The 25,425-nt window shown below is 39.8% G+C and overlaps 1 protein-coding gene across 3 annotated transcripts in view; it reads left to right on the top strand.

Moving 5' to 3' along the window:
- Window positions 1–25,425, top strand: part of NBAS (NBAS subunit of NRZ tethering complex) — a 333,323-nt gene that overhangs the window by 153,411 nt on the left and 154,487 nt on the right. For 2 of the 3 annotated variants that reach the window (XM_058682573.1, XM_058682571.1), the window contains exons 29-33: window positions 2,344–2,446; window positions 6,124–6,353; window positions 9,757–9,869; window positions 16,472–16,603; window positions 21,673–21,786. In XM_058682573.1, coding sequence (XP_058538556.1) covers window positions 2,344–2,446; window positions 6,124–6,353; window positions 9,757–9,869; window positions 16,472–16,603; window positions 21,673–21,786 — 692 coding nt within the window. The remainder of the gene's footprint in view (window positions 1–2,343; window positions 2,447–6,123; window positions 6,354–9,756; window positions 9,870–16,471; window positions 16,604–21,672; window positions 21,787–25,425) is intronic. The other variant, XM_058682572.1, reaches the window with a different exon arrangement.

Here is a 25,425-nt window from a genome sequence, read left to right as displayed (position 1 = left end):
ATTGAATCTACACAAATCAAGTTTTACCATCTTGAATGCAATGCTATTTCTCCCTGGAAAATATTCCTTTGTTCCAGGGCTGTAACTAACACATCATGTTTGTATTTAGGGCTCTCTCTGTTAATTTGCAAATCTGGTATAGTGCCTTCAGGTTCTACTTTTGGTTCATATTTACTGCATGTATTCTGCAAAGGCCATTGTAAATAATGTCTGATAATTTATTTCAGTTAGAACCTGTACTTATGGGTAGCCATGTGTGAGAAAACATTAATACCATCTGTCCCATTGTTGATGGCTTCCAGAAGAACAGCTGGGCTATGAGAATTTGATTCAGCTAGACAATGCTTAGGTTTGATTTTATCCAGCTGGTGCAAGATGGACACTCACTTCAAACATTTTGCAACTTATTTACCTGCAAGCCAAGTCTGAAAGAGCCCTCCAGTTCTTTGAAGTTCAGCCACAGAGTTCAACCTACCAAGGTCTAAGTAATGGACACATTTCAGGGATGATCCTGGAAAATGTGCAAATGTGTCATTTTTTTTTTTTTTTTTCTGGGGGAAAAATGCATTCTCTTATGCTTTATTGCATATGGGATACAAGTTATATGTTTTGTGTAATAAATACAAGCTACTGTAAGCAAATGAAGCATATGCTTATGAAAAATTTTAGGTGAAAAAGTTCCTAGATACCAGAGATTTGACGACAATGATCCCAAACACAGGCTCTCCCTATAGCAATGATATTATACACAGATAGTCTATTTGTCCCGTTCTTAATGCATTAAAAAGGGAGAAAATGTGTGGTAAAGAAACGGTCAGTTGGTTTATGACAAATGCCAATCAAAATAAAACAAAACCTGCCCTTTTCAAACAATGAGATTCATGATTATGTAGAACGACAAGACTAGCAAGTAAACAAATAATGATTCCAAATTCATGTGTATTCAGTGAAGGTGAACTTTTGGGGGAGGCAGAGAGAATTACAGAACTTCCTCTTTCCTGCTAAACAATATTAGCAATCGTGTATATAACTATAGAAACCAAAGAAATGTGTTTGTAACTTTCAGATTCATTCATTCACATTTATTGAATACTACTTTATTCCAGAAAAATGGAGGGAGTGTTTCTTCATACATTCTAGTTTCAATTAATCCTCACAATGTGCAAAAAGGGAATCTGTAGCTCAGAGAAATTCAGAGACGTCTTCGAATCCATATAGGTGATTGAGCTTGTTTTTAAACTTAAGAACATCTTGCTTCAATGCCTGTGTTTTATAAGAATTAATCTCCATTTTTTATCACTTTCCAAGATGGGTTTTAAGTGAGGAAACTGAAGTTCAGGAACATTCAGTGTTCATAATCATGCAGCTAATATGTGATTCTTGGTGAAATTTTTAACAAACCCCTTTGGCCTGCTGCAAGACCATGTGAACCGTTGACTTCTCAAGCTCTGTAACCCTGGTTTCCAACATAAAATGGTATTTGATCAATGAGATTGTGCATGCCTCGTGGGTTGTGTAAAACTGATCCCTGGTTGGTAAATTGCTTCTGACCCGGAGGAACTGGAAAGGAACTGGGAAACCTGAGAGGGGCTTTGTGCTTTGGGCTTTCCTGAGGGTGGTCGCTGACATGTCCTGGAGGAGACCCTGAAAACTGTGCCTATGGAGTTGTTGTGAAAGATGCTGATTCTTGTGGGGCATGAAGCTTCCTCCTGAGGCCGACAGGGCAGCTCCTGCCACTAACCTCTAAGGCTCTGTCGCCTGGCACCTGGGCTGTCACCCGAGTGAGCATAACCCCTGTGGTGCCCGGTCGGTCGCTCTGTGGACTGCCGCAGGGACCCCACTGGGAGGAGCGACTGGCGCTGCCCTGCTGGTGAGCCGGGGTCCCCAGGCTCTCGACGGACGCCAGGGGCGGGCGGGGTCCAGAGCATCCCCTGTGGGGCCTTGCGGTATGAGGAGGATGCTGTCCCTGCTACATCTTGCTGTGCTTTATTTTGTCTCAGAAACTCACAGCTTGTTTAGCTTTGCTGTTACCACTTAATGCCGTTCCGGTTTGGAGTGTAGGCGGCCTGTGACCGAGGCAGCTCTGGAAGCCTCTGGCATTGATGCAGAGCCGCTCAACTCTTCCTCGGATCCAAGTTGTTTCCTGGAAATTCAAATGAGATTAGATCTGTTGATCACTTGGGGGTTGTGTGGCACATAGGATGGTGACACCGATGGTTTTGTTTGTTGGTTTGTTTGTTGCTTTTGGCCCATCGAAGAGAGATTTCATGAGTTATTTTCTTCTTCTGCTCCTCTTCTCCCTCCCTCCCTCCCCGCCCTCCCCGCCCTCCCCGCCCTCCACAGGCAGCCTCCTGTCAGTGAGTCTCATTGGAGAATGTTGTTGCAGGACATGTTAACTATGCAGCAGAATGTTTACACCTGCCTGGATTCTGATGCTTGCTATGAGGTAACTCTACACATGGGAATTATTGCCTCTTCATTCGGAAGGTTTCGTTGTTACGGTGTGTTTATCGGACACAAAGGTGATGACCATAGGCTTCATTATAAGTAATACTATTGAGTAAGGGAGTAGTGCTTTCTTTTTTTTCTTTTTTTCCCCCGAGTTTGTTTATTTTTGAGAGGGAGGGAGAGAGTATGGGAGGGGCGGAGAGAGAGGGAAACAGAGGATCCTAAGGAGGCTCTGTGCCGTTAGCTCAGAGCCCGGTGCGGGGCTTGAACTCAGGAACCATGAGATCATGACCTGATCTGAAATCAAGAGCCTGTCTCTTGGCGGCCCGAGCCAGCCAGGCGCCCTGGTGGTGCTCTCCAAGCTGAGCGCTTCCCCACCTGTCTTCCCTGTCTTTGTTACTCAGTGCGTTCCTCCCCAGTGGGGCCAAGGGACACATCCTTGTCTCCTCTCGCTTCTCAGTTTTTCTGGTCACTAAAGCGTATTTGATGTACCTGGGAAAGGTCTGTCAAATCTGTCCTGTCTTCATCTCTGCTAAATTGTAATTCTTCTTGTCTCCCGACCTCTCCGTATTTCTCATCTACACTGATTCCGAGCATTCTTCTAAAACACGTCCTTTCGTGACGCGCCCCTTCTTCACATTTGCCGCTTGCTCCATTCAGCATCAGAAAGCAGCCGTGCTTGTTAGCGTGGCAGAGAAAGCCACAGCACACCAGCTTTCCCGTCCGCTCTCCCCTGCATTACTCTGCACACGCAAGGGTCGCCGTGTACCCCGTCCTTCGCTACGTCCCCCACATCTGCCCTGACTCTGCACGCACCACACGGCTTCACGTCTCTGTGACTCTGCCGGCACCGTTCCCTTTGCCTGGATGTATCCCTCTTTCCTTTATCTGAACATTGCTGGTAATTTTTAGGACTCACTTCACTAATTATGCCCTCTAGGATGCCTTCCTTTGTCCTTTCATGTAACTTGTCTCTGTTATGGTCTTTCAAATGCGGTAACTTGTTTCCACATGTGGTTCTTCCCTTTGGTCATGGGCCCCTAGGGTAGGCATTATCGTATTCGTGTTCATCCTCTGGTGCCCCGGTGCTTATCGGAATGTCCAGAACACAAAGGAGACTTAAGATATGGTTGCTAATTGACTTAGGAATGTAACCCAGGGGATTGAATGATTATTTTTGGAAGGTATGTGTCTTACCACCCAATTACTCATAGTCCGTGTGGAAAAATGATCCAGCTAACCCACTTTTAGTGAGAGATAGTTTAAAAGCAGATTCCTGTTTTGAGTTTTTCTGCCAATAAACCAGACATGAAATTGTATAGAATATTTCTTGTGTTGCTCTGCTCTGACATCGCAAAGCATGACCTGTTGATGAGAGTTATAAATATAGGTCTGTATTCTGTGAAATTGGTTGGCATTTTTATTCAAGGTGATTTTAACAAAACAGTGCTAATATAGACTGTTGAGAAATGGTTTTATGTTTGAACTTCAGGTTTTTAAATGCTTGAATGAGAATGGAGTTTACATTGATGATTATAGTCTCAGACCACGTACATATAACTGCCAGGAGCTTCCCCTTTTGTGTCTAAAGTGAAAACTTGAAATCCAGTTCCAGAAGAAAGTCTATATTCACATGGGATCCAAAACCTTACCATCATGAATATGTCTGCAGTAGTGTTTTTAAGTTGGGATGGCATTGTTTTGCTATTTTCCTGTTTTTGATTTTCATTGGAAAATTGGCAATAAGTATATTACACTTAACTAGCTCTTGTATAATTGCATAACAGCTTGACATATTGAATTGTTTTTGTTATATTTTAACACCTTTTTATTAGACTTTGATATTTTAATGACTTCCGGCCATTAGTCTCAGTCCTTAGAGAAAACATTTGAAAGCATATTATAACAGTTTTGAAATGGTTATAGAGGAAAGTAATACAGATTTGGCAAACTTACATTTTTTTTCAAACTTACATTTTTAAATACTATTTTAGTACCTTTTAAATTATGCTATATTATCCTACTGACTCTTGGCTATTATGTTGGGGTTTTCAACAATACTTGGGAGATATTTGAAAGCTCAATGGCACAATTTTGAAAATGCTAAAAATTTTGATACAGCAGGTAGAGCAGAAATCTATATTGTTTATTTTAGCAAAAACTTTTAGAGTGAGTGAATTATATTTTTCAATACTTGGCATTAACTCTCTATGGCTTACTTGAATAACCCAAAGGAATAGAGAAACTGTCATATCTAAGTCATTTGGGTCCCTTGGATTAAGCCATTTTCACTTGTCGCCTGTAAGTGATTACAGCTGCTTGTTGGTAATTTGCTTTCTGTCACAATATGTATTTTATAGCAGATCCCATGTAGATATTAGTAATACTATCCTTATCAGTCATTTCAATAAAGGCCTGTCTAAAAATACTACCTTCCCTAGAGGCCTAGAAACAAGGAAAAAGGAGGGGATCCCATGAAAATTAGGTAGTCGCCTTAATTGTAAGAAAACTCTATTCTCCATGAAATCTACTTTTTTCAACTCTTGCTTCTGTTTCTGTGCTATCCTTATCCTACAGAGGAGTCCTAAGAGGGAAGAACATTCTTGGGGAAGTTGTTATACTAATTATATATTGAAGATATTAGTGTAAATCTAAAGGAATCTCTTTAAGACTTTTTTTGGACTAAGTAATAAGTACATAATCTCAGTTATACAGTAAATTTTATATTGATGCTATTAGTTGCCTAGTGGAATACAGTATTTGCATGATTACCTTCTATCAGTGGCTCTTGTTTTATTTCAATAGTTTTTAATTTGCAGATTGGGAAAAAAAAAGTCCATGTTATATTTGCAGCTTGGTTAGTATGTAAGCCTGAATTCAGATGCATTAAGCAGTCATAAATTATAGGTGTCATATTCAGAGATTTTCTTTTAAAAATTGAACTATTATAAATAGTTTAAGCAGAGTAGGCCCTGTTGAGTATGGGACAGTAGGTCTAAGGAATCCTGTTTTTAATGAACACGAACTTCAGATATTTGACTCAAATGTTCATTGTACACATTGAGGTACGGTTGACCCTTGAACAGCATGGGTGTGAACCACACGGGTCTACTTACTTATACGCGGGTTTGTTTTTGTTTTTGGTGAGTACAGTACTGTAAATGTGTTTTCTCTTCCTTGTGATTTTCATGTTACTTCTGGCTTACCTTAGTGTAAGAATAGTTATAGAATACAGTAAATAAAAAATATGTGTTTATCACCTGTCCATATTATCACTGGGGCTTCCGCTTAACAGTAGGCTGTTAGGAGTTAAGTTTTGGGAGAGTCAAAAGTTATACTGGGATTTTTGACTGCGTGGGGAGGTCAGCACCCCTGCCCCTGTGTCGTTCAAGGGTCAACTGTATTATGCTTCCTATTAGTGCGTTCAGTTAAACGATTTCTTCTTCCTAAAAGATGAGTTTGTTTTATTGAGGTGAAATTCACATGACATAAAAGTAACCACTTAAAGCGTACTTCCTTGTCGTTTAGTGCATTCACAGTGTCACTTGTGCAACTGCTACCTGTACAATGAATGTTTTTTTAATCTATTTCGTTTGGATATCAGAGCCTTCGCTTTCTTGAGAAGCGCTGAATCTGCCCTCTTTGAGGCTAATTCCAGTTTCTTCTTTCCCCCAGATATTTACAGAAAGCCTTTTGTGTTCCAGTCGCCTTGAAAACATCCACTTAGCTGGTCACATGATGCACTGCAGTGCTTGTTCGGTAAATCCGCCAGCTAGCGCGGCCCGTAAAGGAAAGACCCAGTGCAGGGTCAGTTATGAAAGAAGTATTGACTTGGTTTTGGCCGCCAGCAGAGAGTACTTTAACGCTTCTACCAGCCTCACTGATAGCTGCATGGATCTGGCCAGGTAGAGTAATTCCACGTTCTTCCAGAAGAGGGAGGGGGGAAGTCAGAATACACAGACTACTCCACTGTTGGTTTTGTTCTTTACTTTACAAAATATATCACCACAGGCGCAGATTGACTGTCCTCCGTGGGGCACAGTTACTTATTGCTTGAATACAGAAAGATAATTACGTTATGAATATTCATCAGCTTTCTCGTGACCCCTTTTCTCCAGCATACTTTCCCAGTCTTTCTTGCTGATGATCTGTAAGACTGTATGTCTTTTCTCTTAGAAAGGATTTATGAGATGGCCTGTAAATTCAAGTTCTGGAAATTTTTAGCACATTTAGGCAATGGCCATATGCTTTGCATGACTTTGCTCTGTTTGGGGATGAGGGACCTGATTAGATGATAAAGCTTCAAAGTCCCTTCCAGGTGGAAATTTCTGGACTGTGAATTCTGTTTCTCTTTGGCCTGTTGTCCTGGAGATTTAGTGTTGATCTTTTTACTATTGATTCTTAAGAGCTTTCTGTGCATAAAGGACATTTACCCTTTGTATCTCTTAACATGTTTTAACCACATTGTCAAGTTTTTATTATGTATGATTTTCAAATCGCTGTTCAGAATCTTTAAAGATTTTGATTGTTTTCTTTTATAGTTTCTATCTTGTGTGTCATCCTTTGAAAGACCTTTAATTCCCAAGACCATTATAAGAGTTTTTCATGTTGTTTTTCACTACTTTGATAGTTATATTTTCACATAGAAATTTTAGGCCCATTAGGAATTAATTTGGTTGTAGTGATTGTGGTACCTATTTAGATTAATTCCCCCCCCCCCCCAAATGACTAGTAGCTAAAAGCTTAAAGGAAACTTTCCCCCCACCCGTGATACCTTATTACAGAGAGAACCGTGTTTTCTCAAACCGTGTTATTGGACTTGACAGAGTTGTTAAAAATAGCAAATTTTTTTTTCTTCTCTCCTAAGGGATTGTGTTTCTATTTCAGACGATGAAAATATCAAATAGAATAGCTTTTAAAACTGGGAGTTGTGTTTGACCTAAATCTTTTTGGCAGGAGTTTTCAGAGATTGTTTTTAAATCTACACTTCTGATATTTCCCTTTCATTCCATCCCTTTTTCTCCCACAAGGACACACGTTAATTTGGAAAAGATGCCATATGTGTGTGTAAGGTGGCACCAGACTGATTATGATCTGTAAGGCTGGGTATATTGAAATGTTGACAGTAATGTGTAATATAGAAAATAGCCCTTACATTCTTTTTTTTTTTTTTTTTTTTAATTTTTTTTAACGTTTATTTATTTTTGAGACAGAGAGAGACAGAGCTTGAATGGGGGAGGGTCAGAGAGAGGGAGACACAGAATCTGAAACAGGCTCCGGGCTCTGAGCTGTCAGCACAGAGCCCGACGCGGGGCTCGAACCCACGAACAGTGAGATCGTGACCTGAGCCGAAGTCAGACGCTCAGCCGACTGAGCCACCCAGGCGCCCCTAGCCCTTACATTCTTATTGATTAAATTATCATGAGCTAGTTTTTTAATGTTTATTTGTTTTTGAGAAGGAGCATGAACAGGAGAGGGACAGAGGAGGTGGGGGGAGAGGGCACAGAGGATCAAAGCGGGCTCCGTGCTGACAGCAATGAGTCTAGTGCGGGGCTCAAATACAAACCATGAGATCATGACCTGAGCTGAAGTTGGACACTCAACCGACTGAGCCATCCAGACACCACTGAACTAGTTTTTTAATTGAGGAAGTAATACATCCAATGAGATAAAAATATTCAACAATAGAAAAAAGGATATTTCTGATAATTCTCTCTTCATTCTTGTTGCCCTAACTTTATCCCTTAGCTATCTTTTTAAGTCATTTTCCTATGTATCTTTCCAAAATATCTTCTTGAACATTACCCTCTTCTTAAGTCACAAATGGATGCATACCTTTCTGCATCTTGTTATTTCCACTTATGATCTATTCTGAAGGTTTTTTCATGAGTGCCTATAGGCTTGATTCATTCTCTTTTGATGGTTGTAGAATATTCCATTGTTTGACTTTCTAGAATTTATTTGATTAGCTTGTGATTTAATGCATTGTCTTATATTTTAAAGTTTATTTTGAGAGAGAGAGAGAAAGCGTGTCCACGTGCATGAGTGGGAGAGGAGCAGAGAGAGAGAGAGAGAGAGAGAATGAATCCCAAAAAGGCTATGTACTATCAGCACAGAGCCTGCCTGCCATGGGCTCCTGAACCTGATACGTGGATCTCATGAACCATGAGATCATGACCTGAGCTGAAATCAAGAGTTGGACGCTTAACTCACTGAGCCACCCAGGTGTCCCTCTTATATTTTAAAAACACCATGATACTCAACATCCCTACTTATGTGTGGGTGTGTGATAGTCTGTCTGTAGTATAAGTTGCTAGAACTGGGAATTCCTGGCTTCAAAGATAGTTCAAAGATAGAATTTTGGTAGATACCACAAGGTTCTGTCACTTTTCCTCTTGAGTCAGCAGTAAATGTTAGTGCTCTTCTTATTTAAATTTTAAAGTTTTGCAAGCAAGGTAGACCTGTATCCATCATACAGATGGGTACTGGGGCCGTGGGATCTTCATCAGGTGGTCCATGATTTTAGCACCATTAGCCCTTCCTGGCCTGATCTCTACCAGTCTTTCTAGGCTTGTGTCTCAATGTCCTTCCACATGCACCTTTCAGAAAGTTTGTTAATTAAAATATTTATTAAGGACACTTTGTTTGGATTTTTAAAACCTTGCTTAAAATCCTCCATAGGGTATCACAAATTCTTAGTTTAGCAGTCACTTTCTCCTGTTTCGCTTTCATTTCACTATTGCATTACCAACAGACTCTTCCTTCTGATCAGAAAAATGTCCTTTGTGCAGTTTCTTAGGTTAGTCTTTTTTCCTTTGGGAAACAAAATTGTCACCGAAACAAGATGTTTGTTTTCCCTAGAAGAATAAGTGGAAATTACCTGAAATCTGTCTCCTTTTTTAAACCTTTCCTGTATGATTATCACCTTTGGAGTCAGCAGTAAAAAGAGTGTTAAAGGCAGAGTTAACACATTTTGCTTCATACTGTGGTACCATTACCCACTATCAGCATAACCCTGTGCGACTTACTTCACCTCTCTGAGCTTCAATTTTGGCTTCCTTAGAAAGGAGGTGATGCTATTTGCCTATCCCACAGGATTGCTATGAGGACTCAGGAAGGTAATAGACAGCATCTAGCAGAACCTGGCATGGAGTCAGTATTTGATAAATGTGTGTTGGATCTCACATTGTTGAATACAGAAAGGCAACTTAGCCAAACGTGTGTTATTTAAAAAAACAAACAAACAAACAAACAAAAAAAACAAAACAAAAAAACCCAAAACAACAGAATTTACCTTGTTTCCCCTAGGTGCTGCTTACAGCTGATAACAGATAGACCTGTGGCCATTCAAGAGGAGCTCGATCTTATCCAAGCCCTTGGATGTCTTGAAGAATTTGGGGTAAAGATCCTGCCTTTGCAAGGTGAATTTTCCATTTAGTGTTGCATTATTAACTTAGTATTCAGTTGTTTTGCATTGAATTATTAGCATTACCTTTGGCCATTTAATCCATTAGCAATAGATCCTACTCTGCCCCATTTTCAAATGAAATCTTAAGTGGATATCTAAAAAAAACAGAGCTGATGTCTTACTATAAATTTATTTTTTAAGTTCTCAGTTATGCCGTTAAAAGGAATAACGTTAGTAACAGCCGTGAGGCTATTGGATAAAAACAAAAAGAAATGGGGGATTACAGATAGACTTTCAGATCTTCATCAGTTTTTGATGATGCAGTTTTTCTGTATTTTGTTTCAGTTGCATACATTTAAGTAGCTGTACGTGATCATAGTTTATTTTGTTATGCTCAGTACAGACTATTCTTAAGTTGATACTATTTTTTTAAAAGGAAGAATGACAGGAAGCTCTTGCTTAGAGTTTAATTCCTAGCGATATCTTAACAATGCTCAAGTTCTTTTACCTAAATGTACAGTTGAGTAAGTACCACCCAAGACAAGCATGCTGATACACAGTCTCTTGTGATCATTATGTACTTTGTGCGGTGAGGACAGTGTGTGTCTCCTAGTGTCCTGAACCTTACGTGACAAGTGGGAGATAGATTTTCTGTTGCCTTGAACTCTGGAACCTCCGTGCCCTAAATAAAGCGGGTAGCTTGATTATTAGCAGTATGCTTGATGCCTTCCATGTAATTTCTTATCTTTGTTCTTAAACCTGGAAATGTTGGGAATTGGGAGTGGGGAAGCTATAGCTGAGTTGTTTCTGTCCCTGGTTTTTGATGCATTTTCACCAGCATCGGCTCTTCTTCTTTCTTCTTTCTTCTTTCTTCTTTCTTCTTTTTCTTCAACTCCTTGTACCTTTGGACAGTGGTGTCCTGTTACAGGTTCCTTGGTGTCCTTGTCCTGTGTAGGGTTTGAGTCAGATGGATCTTAGGGGATAGAAGTCAGTTGAGACCTTCTCGTGTTTTCATGTGGGTTTCCATTGTAGTTTTACTACAAATTAGAGTTTGTCAGATAAATTTATTAGACTTGAAAAAGGTAGTATTTGTGTTACCTTGAATATTATTGTTTGGAAGTAATTTCTAGGTGATTATACATATCCTGTAGCATCTTAAACAAGTACATTTATGGAGATTGTTAAATCACTGGAAAATTGTGTTTTTTGAGCTCAAAGCTTTTTAAAATTGTGAAGATTAATCAGAGTTACTAAAAAACATTTTCATTTTATTCTGAGATGTCTTAAATAATTACCTGTCTCCCCTGAAACACTTATATTTTCAGTTGAGGTGTTCAGCCTGTCAGCCCGGGAGAGTATACAGCACTAGGAAACTTTTGCCCTGGTTGGGCCAAGCCCTCATAGCTTTGACTCTGTATATGAGTGTATTTTATTAAAAAATTCTTTTTAATGTTTATTTATTTTTGAAGGAGAGGGAGACAGAGCATGAGAGGGGGAGGGGCAGAGAGAGAGGGAGACACAGGATCCGAACAGGCTCCAGGCTCCGAGCTGTCAGCACAGAGCCCGACACGGGGCTGGGACTCACGAACTGTGAGATCATGACCTGAGCCGAAGTGGGATGCTCAACCGACTGAGCCACCCAGGCGCCCCTATGAGTGTATTTTAGCTGCTTATTTAATCCAGGCAGATTGATGTAATACAAAATACATTTTCTTGCAGTTCCCCAAATGCAAATGAATTCGTTCAATTGAATTGAAATAACAAACTGAGCTCGTAATTTTCCGTGGTGCTCCATTAGCAGGACTTTTGCTGGCAGTGTTTGCACGTCATCTGATGGGTTTGAGAATCTGCGACTGAACCTGCTATCCTGCTGTTACTTCTGAGAGATTTCCTGACTGAAGAGTGTTTTAAGAAGGGCGTTTGCTTTCATGTCTTGACAGCTTTCCAGCTTGATATATTGATTTGGAGCTTCCTGTTGGAATGAATGTCAGAAAATTTTCTGGATGGGGACATGGGATACTGCGTTAGTATCCTGTGTGTTGTGTTTATGCCGTAGATACAATTTAGGGTTAAGCTGCTTTTGTAGTCATCAGGGATACTGGACAAACCACATAACTTGGTATTTAAACACTTAAGGTCCAGGTATTTTTTTTATAGTGTACATAGTTTATTTTGTCACTCTGCTTTGTTTTAAAGCCTTGGCCTACACTCCAGGAGTTGGTACTGGTCACCAAGTGAAGGCTAAGGGTACTGAGTGACACTTAAAGAGTTCATAGAAAACAGGAACAGAAATAGCATGTAAAAATGATTCCTTACATTTGAGTGTGTGTGTGTGTGTGTGTGTGTGTGTGTGTGTACATGTGTGTGCTTTTTCCCATCATTTGGAAATTCATGTTCTATGTAAATTATTCTTAATATTCACATGGGCAGATGTGGGATATTTCAGTTGTCCCCTGTGTTTTCTATAGTAGGGTAAATCACTTTTCAGTCTTACAGCACTGTGGTTAAAGCCACCCACAGCCAGTTTTGTCCAGCTAGTGACTGGACACGTATTTCACCTTTCTTTTTATTGAGGTTTTCTCATTCACAAAATGGGGATGCTAATAAACAACTTCTAGAATTGCTAATAGGCATGAAGGCCGTGTGTTCACAGCGCCTGGGGTATCGTAAGGGCTGTGCCAGCATCAAGTGTCATCTTTGTTATTTTACATGGAGGTTCTAGTGTCTAATTGGTGGTGGAATTAGAGTGGTCTTACCTGCTTGTCGTTGTTCCTCTTCCCCACCATATCTTCACTCTCGTGTTCCTACTCTGCTTTGCTTCCATTCAAAACCCAAGTTAGCTTCTTACCCTATTCTAGGAACTGAAATGATGAAGGGAATAAGGCACACTTCTGACTCGGGGGGACTAACACCGATAACAAGACAGAGTCACACAAGTGTCACGTAGGAGTTTAAATTCTGATTCATCCGCTCTGAGCTTTGTGACCTGTGGCATCTTCGTGTTTTTGAATGTCCCCTTCCTCAGTTGGAGATAATAATACAATATTCTGTAGATAGACCTGAAAACTCTGTCTTGAAACATTGAGAATTTTTACATTAGAGGATCTCATACTTCACAAGTATTTCTGTGCATATGTCAGTAGTAGTAATAACAACTAACATTTATTGAGTAGCTTTCATGTTCTAAGTATATGTATTTGTTCTCAAAAGTCTTCTATGAAGTAGTGTCCATTATTGTTTCCAACTTCCAGATAATGAAATCAAAATAGAGGAGGGGCGCCTGGGTGGCGCAGTCGGTTAAGCGTCCGACTTCAGCCAGGTCACGATCTCGTGGTCCGTGAGTTCAAGCCCCGCGTCGGGCTCTGTGCTGACAGCTCAGAGCCTGGAGCCTGTTTCGGATTCTGTGTCTCCCTCTCTCTGCCCCTCCCCCGTTCATGCTCTGTCTCTCTCTGTCCCAAAAATAAATAAAAAACGTTGAAAAAAAAAATTTAAAAAAAAAAAAAAAAAAAAAAAAGCAAAATAGAGGAGGTTAAATAGCTTGCTCAGGGTCACGCAGTTAGAGATGGAGCTGGAATTCAAAGCTAGATAGTTTGGTACAAAAACCTGTGTCTGTAAAGAGTGGACCATACTCTTCTGATGAAGTGGTGTGAAAGTAAAAGATTTAATAAGGAAACTCAGGTGTTCTTGCTCATCGGCTAAGTGACTGCTGCATATTGTCACCTTCTTCCCCTGTCCAATTCAGATTTGTACTTCAGCAATGTCACGAGTAACTGCTGTGCTGTTGTGTACATTTGGTGCCATTCGTGAGCGACTGAAAGTGGTATTTTGCATCTGTGGTTTGTTGGGCATGATTCCCTGTCTGTGCCTTACAAGGTCGTGATGAGAGCGTTTGGCATGTGTGTAGCTGGTCGGTAAGAGCTTCTTATGTCTGAGATGTGTGTGTGTGTGTGTGTGTGTGTATTTAAAACACTGGATCTATATTTGTGAGATCCACAGGAAAATGAGGGATCCTCAACTATTAAAAGATGCATACGTGCATATCTTTTTCATGGTCATTAATTCCATTTGAAAAGGAATTTTAAGTGTCGGAGACTCCTTTCCTTCATAGAAATATAATAACATCTAAGTCTTGAATTTGCCTAACCAAGAAATCACATTTTGAGATATAATTTAGCATGTCCTACAATAAGCAGTAAAAGAGAATTGGTCTAGTGATTGTCCAGAGGCTCAAAAAATAGAGAAATAAATAAAGTAAAAAGACATTTGAATAAGGCAATTGCACTCTATTAGAATTCCACTCTGCAAATTTACTTAATGTCCTTAAAATATTAGTAGTTATGCCTTGCTTCGGGCAAGAAACAGACAAAGAACCAAACTTGGGAACTTCAGAGAAAATGAAGATCTGTTGCTATGTGTGACTTCAGTTTAGAAAACTGAAAAAGTAGAACTTTGATTTTATTGAACTAGAGAAAGAATGGCTGTATAGTAAGGAAGTCAGCTTGCTAGAGTTATTGAAACCAGGGTTTCCCTGAGAGAACCAGCATTCATCAAATGCGGCTATAAAAGTGTGTCCAGAAACCCCAGGTTCTTACATATGTAGACTGACCATGAGATCTCGGTAGGGCAGGTTTTATTTGGAAAATCAAATGAGAAACATGCAGAAAGTACCTTTCTCATAGTAATTGCATCTGAAATAATGAGGTAGTAATATACATTTTCTTAAAATACATACAAGGAGGAAAACCCGTAAAACAGTAGCAAATGTTAAGAAAAAAACAAAACAATTTTTTGATTGAGAGAAGTTTGAAGAACGCTGTATCAGTTAATTTTTGCTAGGCTGTGCTATAGGAAAAGTCTCCAAAGCCTCAGGGCCACGGAATAGAAGGTGAGTTCTCGCACACTGGCATTTCTGCAGCTCGGCTTTGTGAAGTGGCGTTCTCACGGGAGGGGAGAAGATAAGGAGTGGGATCCCACGGTGACTCTTAAACATTTGCTCAGAAGTGGCATATGGCGTTGCCACTCACATTTCGTTGCCCACAGAAATCACATGACCAAGCCTAAGTCTAATGTCAGGTGGGTATTTGGGGCACGGCTCATTACAGTGGATACTGGGAACAATAGTACAGTCTACTGTAGTTCGACTCAGATGTGCATATTGGTTGTCAGGATTGTGAAGCAAGGAACTGAAGTCTACATCTACCTTCCGTTTTATAGTGAAGGCCACAAGGGATTACTGTACTAGCAGATGCATGAATAGCCCTCTTAAAATAACCCAGTGTACCCTCAAGTATTTAGGAATAAAAGGATGTGACATATGCAACTTATTCTCAAGTAGTTCAGAAAAAACAGGTGTGTGTGTGAGCGTGTGCGTGCACGTGTGCACACAGGCATTCGTGTGTATATATGTGTGGAGAGGGAGTGCTCACCTGCATGATTGCACACGTGCATGTGTAAATGGAGCAGATTATTAGCAATTGGTTATTCTTGGCAAAACGTACGGAGTTCTTGGTATCATTCTGGCAACTTTTCTGTAAGTTTGAAATTAAATCATAATGAAAATGTACAATAAAAGGGCCCATTCCAAAGAAAACTACTACCTCTCTCCTTTATCTCGCCAACCCCTGGACCCCCTGCCACTTACCTATAAGAAGTTTTGGGAGAACCCAGAATATATGGGATAAAGCCATGGATTTGGGAATGGGTAAAGGAGTGAAGGCATGAAAAACATTTTAAGGGGCTGGGTTGAATTCTGGTTCCATCACTTTTTCAGTGACCTTTCTGTACCTTTTTTTCCTCTGAAGATAATAGCATCTGCCTTACAAGTTCTGCCTTGTAGGGTTAATATACGTAAATTACCTACGACAGTGTCTGGGATGTAGCTCATACTCACTGAATGTCAGCTGCTGTCATTATAGTTCCTACTGTTGTAATTATGGGGGCCTGGTCTCCCCGATAGTGACATGCTTCTTAAAGGTTGATACCTCTCCCTTAAATAAAAAACCATCTCTTCCTAGCATATACATAATACTCTTTGCTGAAGCTTTTTTCTCCCCTTAAGTGTCCTTAATTATCTTATAGTGTGAATCACTGTGATCAGACATGTTTTTTTTTTTTTCCTAATATCTGTCTTAAGTGAGAAGATAGGGCCGGTTTGGAGAAAGGCTAATACATTGGAACTGTGAGCACTTGAAAGATCCCTGCCCTTTAAAAACAGGGGTGATGACGTGGCGGTAGAAATATGGATGTTTGGAATATGGGATGGATTTGGGGGTGGAGGGGTTAGGTGAATGGGGGTGCAGGTGTGATAGGAAGTATCTGACGTTTTCAGAGACAGATACTGAATTCTTTAAAATTTTCCGAGGCCTTACATGGCAGTTGAAAAGGTGACGCTTTGTCATAGCTCCCGAACGTCAGCGCCTTCACTCTTTCAGAAGCTGGGTGACAAAAGATCCAAGCTGTACGTTATTTATTCAAAAGCAACAACAATTGTAATTTTTTAAAAACAATTGTGTCTTCTTTTTGATCTGGAGGCTGGAAGCTTTCATTGTGTTCACTTACCTAAAACTTGGACAGTCATGACACTCTTCCGTGATGTCCCTGGTTACCAGTCTTGAGTATGTCTCTCTTCCTTAGTGCGACTGTGCTCTGATCGGATCGGCCTCATCAAGCAGTGTATCTGCCAATCCCCCACGTGCTACAGACAGTCCGCCAAGCTTCTGGGCCTTGCTGACTTGCTGAGGGTAGCAGGTAAGCTTTGAATGCTAAATTGCAGAGTAGGGTTTCTGTGTTATTCTTGCCATCATCCCAGGCAAAAGTCAGAAAATCTACCTCCAGGTGTCAGAGAGCTGTTCTTGAGCAAGGATTTGTCTTCTCTGCAAAGATTGGCACGTTATAAAAATGGGTACCCATACTGAGCTGCTGGTCCTTTAAATGAGGACAGGCTCACTCAGGATGCTACAAAGAGTAGCAGCCAGGATTAGCATTTATCACCAGAAAGCTTAAGTGTAGAACAGGTCAGGCCTACCAGGTCACCTTCGGCGCCCAGATTCGGTGTGGCGTTTTTGAACCTGAACAATTTCTTAGAAAAATGCGTGCATTTACTGTTTGGTGGGGTTTTCACATAGGTGATCTTACTTCATCTCCTATTAAATGGTGGTGATGATGGTATTTTTCTCATTTTATAAGGGGAATTAAGGATCAGAGAAGTCCAATATCTTGCTCAGCAGGGTTAAATAGCAGACCCTGACTTCTGAGGAGTCTTTCTGACTCTTTCATGTTTCTGTAACCACACTGTTCTGCTTACCAGAGTCTGTTAATAATTTTCTTTTGTATTTTTGACTTAAGCTTATCTCCACAAAAACAGTTGTTGGCCATATGTTTTATAAGCAGTGGTTTGAAGTTAGACTTGTCCAAACCACATAGTATAGGCTCAAAAGTAAGTGAGGTTTCTGTTTATATTTTGAACTTTTAAAAACATATGTATCTAGTGTATTTAGGGGACATACATTTATTAATGTTTGTGAATCTTAATATAAATGACTTACTCTTAAGGGCTACAGTTTTAGTAAATTGTCCTGTGTCATTGTCCTCTTCTAGTTCTGAAAGCAGAGAGTTAGCATCTTTACCTGCGGGCCTGCTGCAGCTTTGGGACCTGTCACCCATCGTGAGGCATTTGGATGACAGGGTTGGTGGGGGGGAATTGGGGGCAGGGAGTCAGAAAACCGCTTCGGTCCTCACTGTCCCATACGCTTGCAAAGTGGCTTTAGCTCCAGCTGTTGTCTCCGGTGACAGGCAATGATACCCTTGCTTCACCCTCCAAGTTACGGGATCCCCGAAGGAGTTAAGCCTATAAAAGCACTTCGTAAACTTTGAAGCGGTCTGTTCATCAGGGAAAATTTTCATAAGGAAATTTCACAGAAACTAATGAAGCAGCTCAGGGATACTGCCAGCATTTTTATGTACCCACTAAGACTAATTTCCCGTTTTGTCCTGTGTCATGTTGACACGAAACAGGAATATCAGTGATCTTGGTAAATTGTAGGAATTTTTAATGGTATTGACATTCTTTCAGTCCTCTGTACTATTCATTCGTTTACTTAATTAATTTATTATAATTTTTAGGGGTGCCTGGGTGGCTTAGTCGGTTGAGCATCCGACTTCAGCTCAGGTCATGATCTCGCAGTTCGTGAGCTTGAGCCCCGCATCAGGCCCTGTGCTGACAGCTCAGAGCCTGGAGCCTGCTTCGGATTCTGTGTCGCCCTCTCTCTCTGCCTCACCCCTGCTTGTGCTCTGTCTCTGTCTTTCAAAAATGAATAAACATTAAAAAATTTTTTTTATTTATTATAATTTTTAGAGAGGGCATGAGCTGGGGAGAGGGGTAGTGGTAGAGAAAGAATTCTAAGCAGGCTCCATGCTCAGTGTGGAGCCCAGTGTAGGGCTCGATCCTCAACCTGACTGAGCCACCCAGGTGCCCGGATACTCTTTTCTACATAGTAGCTCTTCGGTGATGTACAACAACCTCTTGTTCCCTGCGTTTTACAGATGAGGAAACGGAAGCACAGAGAGGTAAAGTAGTACCACTAGGTACTTTGGATACAAAGTTCTGTTCCACGCAGCTTCTGCCCTCTGGGCATTTGGAATCTTAGAGGGCTGAGGAAGCAGATAACTATGCTGCAACACAGGACATGATGTGTACCTGGCTTCTGCAACCAAATGTTACAGAGGTTGGAAGAAAGGCAATGCTAATATTTTGCCCAGTGAGGAGGGTAATTAAGAAAGGAATCACAAGCTGGTGACATTGATCTGAAGCGCGCAGGGTGTTTGGTTATCTACTGCTGCCTTACAGACCACCCCCAAAGTTTAGTGACTTAAAGCAAAATCATTTGATTTTTATTCTCCCAGTTCTGGAGGTTGACTGGGCTCAGCCAGGCACTTCAGGATCTTTCATGAAATTGCACTCAGATAGTGTCGAGGGATAGATGGGTTCATCTCAAAGGTTGCTTTACTTACATGCCTGGCACGTGGTCTGGGAAGACTTACATAGGGGGATAAAATAGTCGGGGTCTTGTCTCTTCTCTTTATGGTTTCTCCTTGTGGTCTTTCCATATGGTGGCCTCAGAGTCCCAGTACTTCTTACGTGATGGCTGAGGGGTCCCAGAGTCAGTGTTCCGAGAGAAACCAGAAAAAGCTTCATGGAGTTTTCTAATCCAGCTTTGGAATTTGGGCAGTTTCATTGCCATTGTGTCTTATTCATGGAGGCAGTCACATGGGCCCTCCCAAGTATAAGGGAAATACATATGGGCCCCACCTGAAGGCTTAACTGGGCCCGGATAATCTCCTTCTGAGCTGGCTTACTCACTTGGCTGTTGGAAGAGACCTCAGTTTCTTCCTGGCTGGTGGCAAGAGGCCTCAGTTCCTTGCCACATGGACCTCTTCATAGGGCTCCTTAACTGTTCTGTCAACATGACACCTAATTGTTCCTCAAGCAGTTGAACCATGAGAGACTGAGGAGGAAGCCCTCATGTCCTTTATGACCTAGTCTTGGAAGTCTAGTCAAGTAAATCACTAACCAGTCAATGGGAGGGTCACTGTGCTCCATCTTTAGAAAGGAGTGTCAGAGAAATTGTGGATGTGGCTTAAATTATATTTCATATACTCAAAGCCTTATCATGCCACCATTTATGTTCTTTTTTTCAGACTAAATATCAGAATCATTTTAATAGATGTCTTTTTTTTTTTTTTTTTAATGTTTACTTGTTTTTGAGAGAGACAGTGCATGAGCAGGGGAGGGACAGAGAGAGAGAGAGGGAATCACAGAATTCAAAGCAGGCTTCAGGCTCTGAGCTGTCAGCACAGAGCCCAACACGGGGCTTGAACTCATGAACCGTGAGATCATGACCTGAGCCAAAGTTGGATGCTTAACCAACTGAGCCACCCAAGAGCTCCTTTAATAGATGGCTTGTCTGGCCATACTCCTGGCTGTTAAGAATTTGTTTTGTTTTGTTTGCAATATTTTTCTAGATCATTCTTTTAGGCTGTTTTTGGTTATGTTTTCCCACTAATCCACCTGTTCAGATTGGAACTTTCTAGAAAGAAAAACAGTTAAATATTTGAACTTTGGACTTGAAGGTGACCATTTAACCTATCTCCATATAAAAGTTTACATTAACTACAATAATAACCCTCCCCTTATGCTTTTATTCTTATCTAAGTTACTTGTTATTGCCCTTACAGCAAAGATATGGACTCTTATTTTGAATGTGAGAAAACAGGGATAAAGAAGTGAAACAATTTATTGATGATTTCACAGTTAAGAAGTTTCTCACTTGGAATCCTTTACTCTTATCCTTTGTTTCCACCTTTTTATTATTGTTGGATGATGGTAATTAATGGATCCTTAAAGTCAGCTGACTAGAGGCTTTATATCTGCAAAATATCTTTGCCATCTAGCCAAGCTGTCTTATGAAAAAAAAATCACCCTTGGTCCTTTCATTTTTTTATTTAGATATTCTGAATAAATGCAAACATTTTGAGAGGATTATCTAGGAAATAGTTTTTATATTAAGTGTGATATGTGCATGTATTTTTGAGAAACTTTGTGCATATTGTTCCATTTCCAGTATTATGTGTCAGTGTTACAGAACATGGGTTTGTTGTTCTAATAATAATACTATTATGAATCATAGTGTTCTATCCTCTCTTAAAAAAAAACAAAACCTAATGTCTTTCAATTAGCTTAGGCCAGGTTTGGATTTTAAACCTGTGAAACACAGGATGGAGATTAACGGTAACATATTTTAAAACTTTCATTCAAACCTTTCTGTGATATGTTTACTTTTTCTTCCAAACTGCATTATAGCTTAAAAATGCAAGGATCATTGCATTTTTCCTTTTTCTTTTTGGAAATATTGAAAATAATTTTAAAGTTTCATTACTTGATTAAAATTTAAATTGTTTACTTTTTTTTTTTTTGCCTAAGTGTACAAATTGTGTTTATGTTGTAACTTTGAATTATAATAGAATCTCTACTCATTTCACTGAGTATTTTTTTTTGAACCCCAATTATATGTATGACTTGGAGGTACTGAGAATTTAACAAGGGAAGGGACCCCTGTCTTGAGAGATCTTAAATTCTGATACTAGATGTAGATTTTTAAAACAATAATCCCAATAAATTGGTATTCTGAAAATGAAAAGTGAAGAAACATGTAGGAGGTCACCTAAACCATACCTTTTTCGTGAAGAAAGTGTAGAGGTGTCAAAGAAGGACATCACATCTAAATTGACTTCTAAGAATCTTTTTGAGAGATTAAGATCTTTGTGTTACCGTAAACTGAATTTTGGTATGTTTTCTGAGAGCCTACATGCTTACTATGATAAATAAAAGATAGTACTGTTAGTGAAACCATAAAGTTATAACCAATTTACTGTGTGTTTAAGGCTCCCCTCTTTGTATTTGTCATTTGTTAATTATAATTAGAAATAGAACATTCAAAGGGCAAAATATCAAAAAAAAAAAAATAGCAAAATATTTAATGCCACTACTGGGAGGAAAACTTTTTCTCTCCCCACTTAGGTTGGAATGGTTGGTCTGGGGCTGATACTGATCATTGATCTCTTAGGAGAATGACAGCTAATTCCAGGATTAATAAATAGATTGGAAGGTCAAAGTTGCCTTGACATTTGTCCTATAATCTTTTAAAAAATCAGTCTAATCTCTACCTTTTATTTTTTAATTAATTCAAAATACAATGTTAATGAGCTGTTTTATTAATTGATGCTGCCATAATCATTAAGATGTTTGCATGTGTTTACAGGTGAAGACCCAGAAGAAAGGCGTGGACAGGTTCTGATCCTTCTAGTGGAACAAGCACTTCGTTTCCATGACTACAAAGCAGCCAATGTGCATTGTCAGGAGCTGATGGCCACAGGTGAAATAGACAAATTACTTAACACTTTGCCCAGGTCCGCTTTGCATGATGAGTAATGGAAAAGGTTCTGTTCTGAAATCAATTGGCCTGATTGGGAAGCCAGGCACATTTTCTTCAAAAGACTTGACAAACCTTTTGTGAGCACTGATCAGTCTGTATTCTTTGTGCTTATATATTAATGTAAGTACTTAATGGGCTCAGGGGTTATATTTTAGCTGAGATTTTGGTTGCTTTCCATTGCCTATTAAAAATATGCTCATAATTTTAAGAACAATTTTATATAAAATATTTTAATGCCTTTTCATGTATTTGTTATATAAAAGAAAATTTGAAATTTTTGAATTATCTATGATTTGTGAGTAGTTAATGTTTCTAGTCTTTAATTTTTTTAAAAAAAGGATAACATAGTGCTTTTCAAACTGATCTTGAGAAGTTAGAAAGTAGTCTGCAACCCTAAAATATTCTATATTGAAATTTAAATTCCAGTCTCTGGAAGATCAGATTTGTATGTGTCTGTGTGTGTGTAGAATAATTTCACTATGAAAGAACATATTCCCCCATGGGGTAGGAAGTGATGTTGTCTGATCATAGACTCTCTACTAAATGATCTGCTTTCTGTAGCTGTCTCTGAATGTAGGAAAGCTCAAGCATATCTTTTTATGTTCAGCATAGAAGGAACATACTTAAACATCATAAAAGCCATTTATGTAAAGCCCACAGCTAATATCATCCTTAATGGGGAAAAACTGAGAGTTTTCCCCCTGAGATCAGCAACACGACAGGGATGTCCACTCTCACCGCTGTTGTTTCACATAGTGTTGGAAGTGCTAGCATAGCAATCAGACAACAAAAGGAAATTAAAGACATCAAAATTGGCAAAGATGAAGTCAAGCTTTCACTTTTTCCAGATGACATGATATTATACATGGAAAATCCGATAGACTCCACCAAAAGTCTGCTAGAACTGATACATGAATTCAGCAAAGTCGCAGGATACAAAATCAATGTACAGAAATCAGTTGCATTCTTATACACTAACAATGAAGCAACAGAAAGACAAATAAAGAAACTGATCCCATTCACAATTGCACCAAGAAGCATAAAATACCTAGGAATGAACCTAACCAAAGATGTAAAAGATCTGTATGCTGAAAACTATAGAAAGCTTATGAAGGAAACTGAAGAAGATACAAAGAAATGGAAAAACATTCCGTGCTCATGGATTGGAAGAATAAATATTGTCAAAATGTCAATACCACCCAAAGCTATCTACACATTCAGTGCAACCCCAATCAAAATTGCACCAGCATTCTTCTCGAAGCTAGAACAAGCAATCTTCAAATTTGTATGGAACCAGAAAAGACCCCGAATAGCCAAGTAATATTGAAGAAGAAGACCAAAGCAGGAGGCATCACAATCCCAGACTTTAGCCTCTACTACAAAGCTGTAATCATCAAGACAGCATGGTATTGGCACAAAAACAGACACATAGACCAATGGAATCGAATAGAGACTCCAGAATTAGACCCACAAGAGTATGGCCAACTAATCTTTGACAAAGCAGGAAACAATATCCAATGGAAAAAAGACAGTCTCTTTAACAAATGGTGCTGGGAGAACTGGACAGCAACATGCAGAAGAATGAAACTGGACCACTTTCTTACACCATTCACAAAAATAAACTCAAAATGGATGAAGGACCTGAATATGAGACAGGAAACCATCAAAACCCTGGAAGAGAAAGCAGGAAAAAACCTCTCTGACCTCAGCCCTAGCAATTTCTTACTTGACACTTCTCCAAAGGCAAGGGAATTAAAAGCAAAAATGAACTATTGGGACCTCATGAAGATGAAAAGCTTCTGCACTGCAAAGGAACCAGCAAAACTAAAAGGCAGCTGACAGAATGGGAGAAGATATTTGCAAATGACATATCGGACAAAGGGCTAGTATCCAAAATCTATAAAGAGCTCACCAAACTCTGCACCCAAAAAACAAATAATCCAGTGAAGAAATGGGCAGAAAACATGAATAGACACGTCTCTAAAGAAGACATCCAGATGGCCAACAGGCACATGAAAAGTTGCTCAACGTCACTCCTCATCAGGAAAATACAAATGAAAACCACACTGAGATACCACCTCAAGCCAGTCAGAGTGGCTAAAAGGAACAAATCAGGAGACTATAGATGCTGGAGAGGATGGGGAGAAACGGGAACCCTCTTGCACTGTTGGTGGGAATGCAAACTGGTGCAGCCGCTCTGGAAGACAGTGTGGAGGTTCCTCAAAAAATTAAAAATAGATCTACCCTAGGACCCAGCAATAGCACTGACAGGAATTTGCCCAAGGGATGCAGGAGTGCTGATGCACAGGGGCTCTTGCACCCCAATGTTTATAGCAGCACTTTCAACAATAGCCAAATTATGGAAAGAGCCTAAATGTCCATCACCTGATGAATGGATAAAGAAGTTGTGGTTTATATATACAATGGAATACTACTTGGCAATGAGAAAGAATGAAATCTGACCTTTTGTAGCAACACAGATGGAACTGGAGAGTGTTATGCTAAGTGAAATAAGTCCTACAGAGAAAGACAGATACCATATGTTTTCACTCTTATGTGGATCCTGAGAAACTTAACAGAAAACCATGGGGGATGGGAAGGGGGAAAAAAGTTACAGAGAGGGAGGGAGGCAAACCATAAGAGACTCTTAAAGACTGAGAATAAACTGAGGGTTGATGGGGGGTGGGAGGGAGGGGACAGTGGGTGATGGGCATTGAGGAGGGTACCTGTTGGGATGTGCACTGGGTGTTGTATGGAAACCAATTTGACAATAAATTTCATATTTAAAAAACAAACAAAAAAAATCAAGCGTATCTTTTTACCTAGTGTCTTTGCTTTCATAGCGAGTGGTTAAAAATGTAGTGCTTCACCTCGTAATAACTCATGGAGCGTGCACTTAAGAGTTTTGCACTTCGTGTATACCGTTAAAGAAAAATATTCTGTCATTTGTTAAAAATTGTAAGGAAGACATTATTCAGGACTTTTGCAATAGATGTTAAAACTATTGCATTAAGGGAGAGAGAAGAGACTCAATTCCAAATACGAGAAAGACAGCTGGCGACTTAAAGCCAAGGAGCATGGTAGGGGGTCAGTGGATGGAAAATTAGCACGAGACATCAAGGTTCGTGGCATTCTTTCTGACCTGCCTTAACAGGATTCTTGCTGAAGGCAGACCAGGGTGATTAGATATCAGGGATGAGGGATGGGGAATTTGCTCACATATCAGCAATGATCAATTGTCAAGGGTGGGAGATTCTCTCTAAACTGACTTTTTTGTAGGATTATTGCTGAAACTGGAGTATGCAGGCTCAGCCAGGCCAAGGTGTAGGCCTAGTTGTGAAGAAGCTTCAGCAGAGCCTAATATTTTGTCAAAGAAAAAATCGTTTTCAGTACATCTATGAAAATGTTTAAAAGTCTAGGGGAAAACACTGTGGTTTGTAATATCAGCATTAGAAAATCCGTTTCATAAAAGAGCTACCTACATTCGGAATACCAACCAATATTAACATTAACCAGTTATTAAGCCACTATTGATGTTAACCAATATTGACTTCGTAACATTAAGTTCAGAATAATTAT

This window comes from Neofelis nebulosa, chromosome 9 (genome assembly GCF_028018385.1).
Source record: "Neofelis nebulosa isolate mNeoNeb1 chromosome 9, mNeoNeb1.pri, whole genome shotgun sequence".
NCBI lineage: Eukaryota > Metazoa > Chordata > Mammalia > Carnivora > Felidae > Neofelis > Neofelis nebulosa.
Note: the sequence above shows the minus strand (reverse complement) of the source record. Positions and strands in the feature narration are given on the sequence as shown.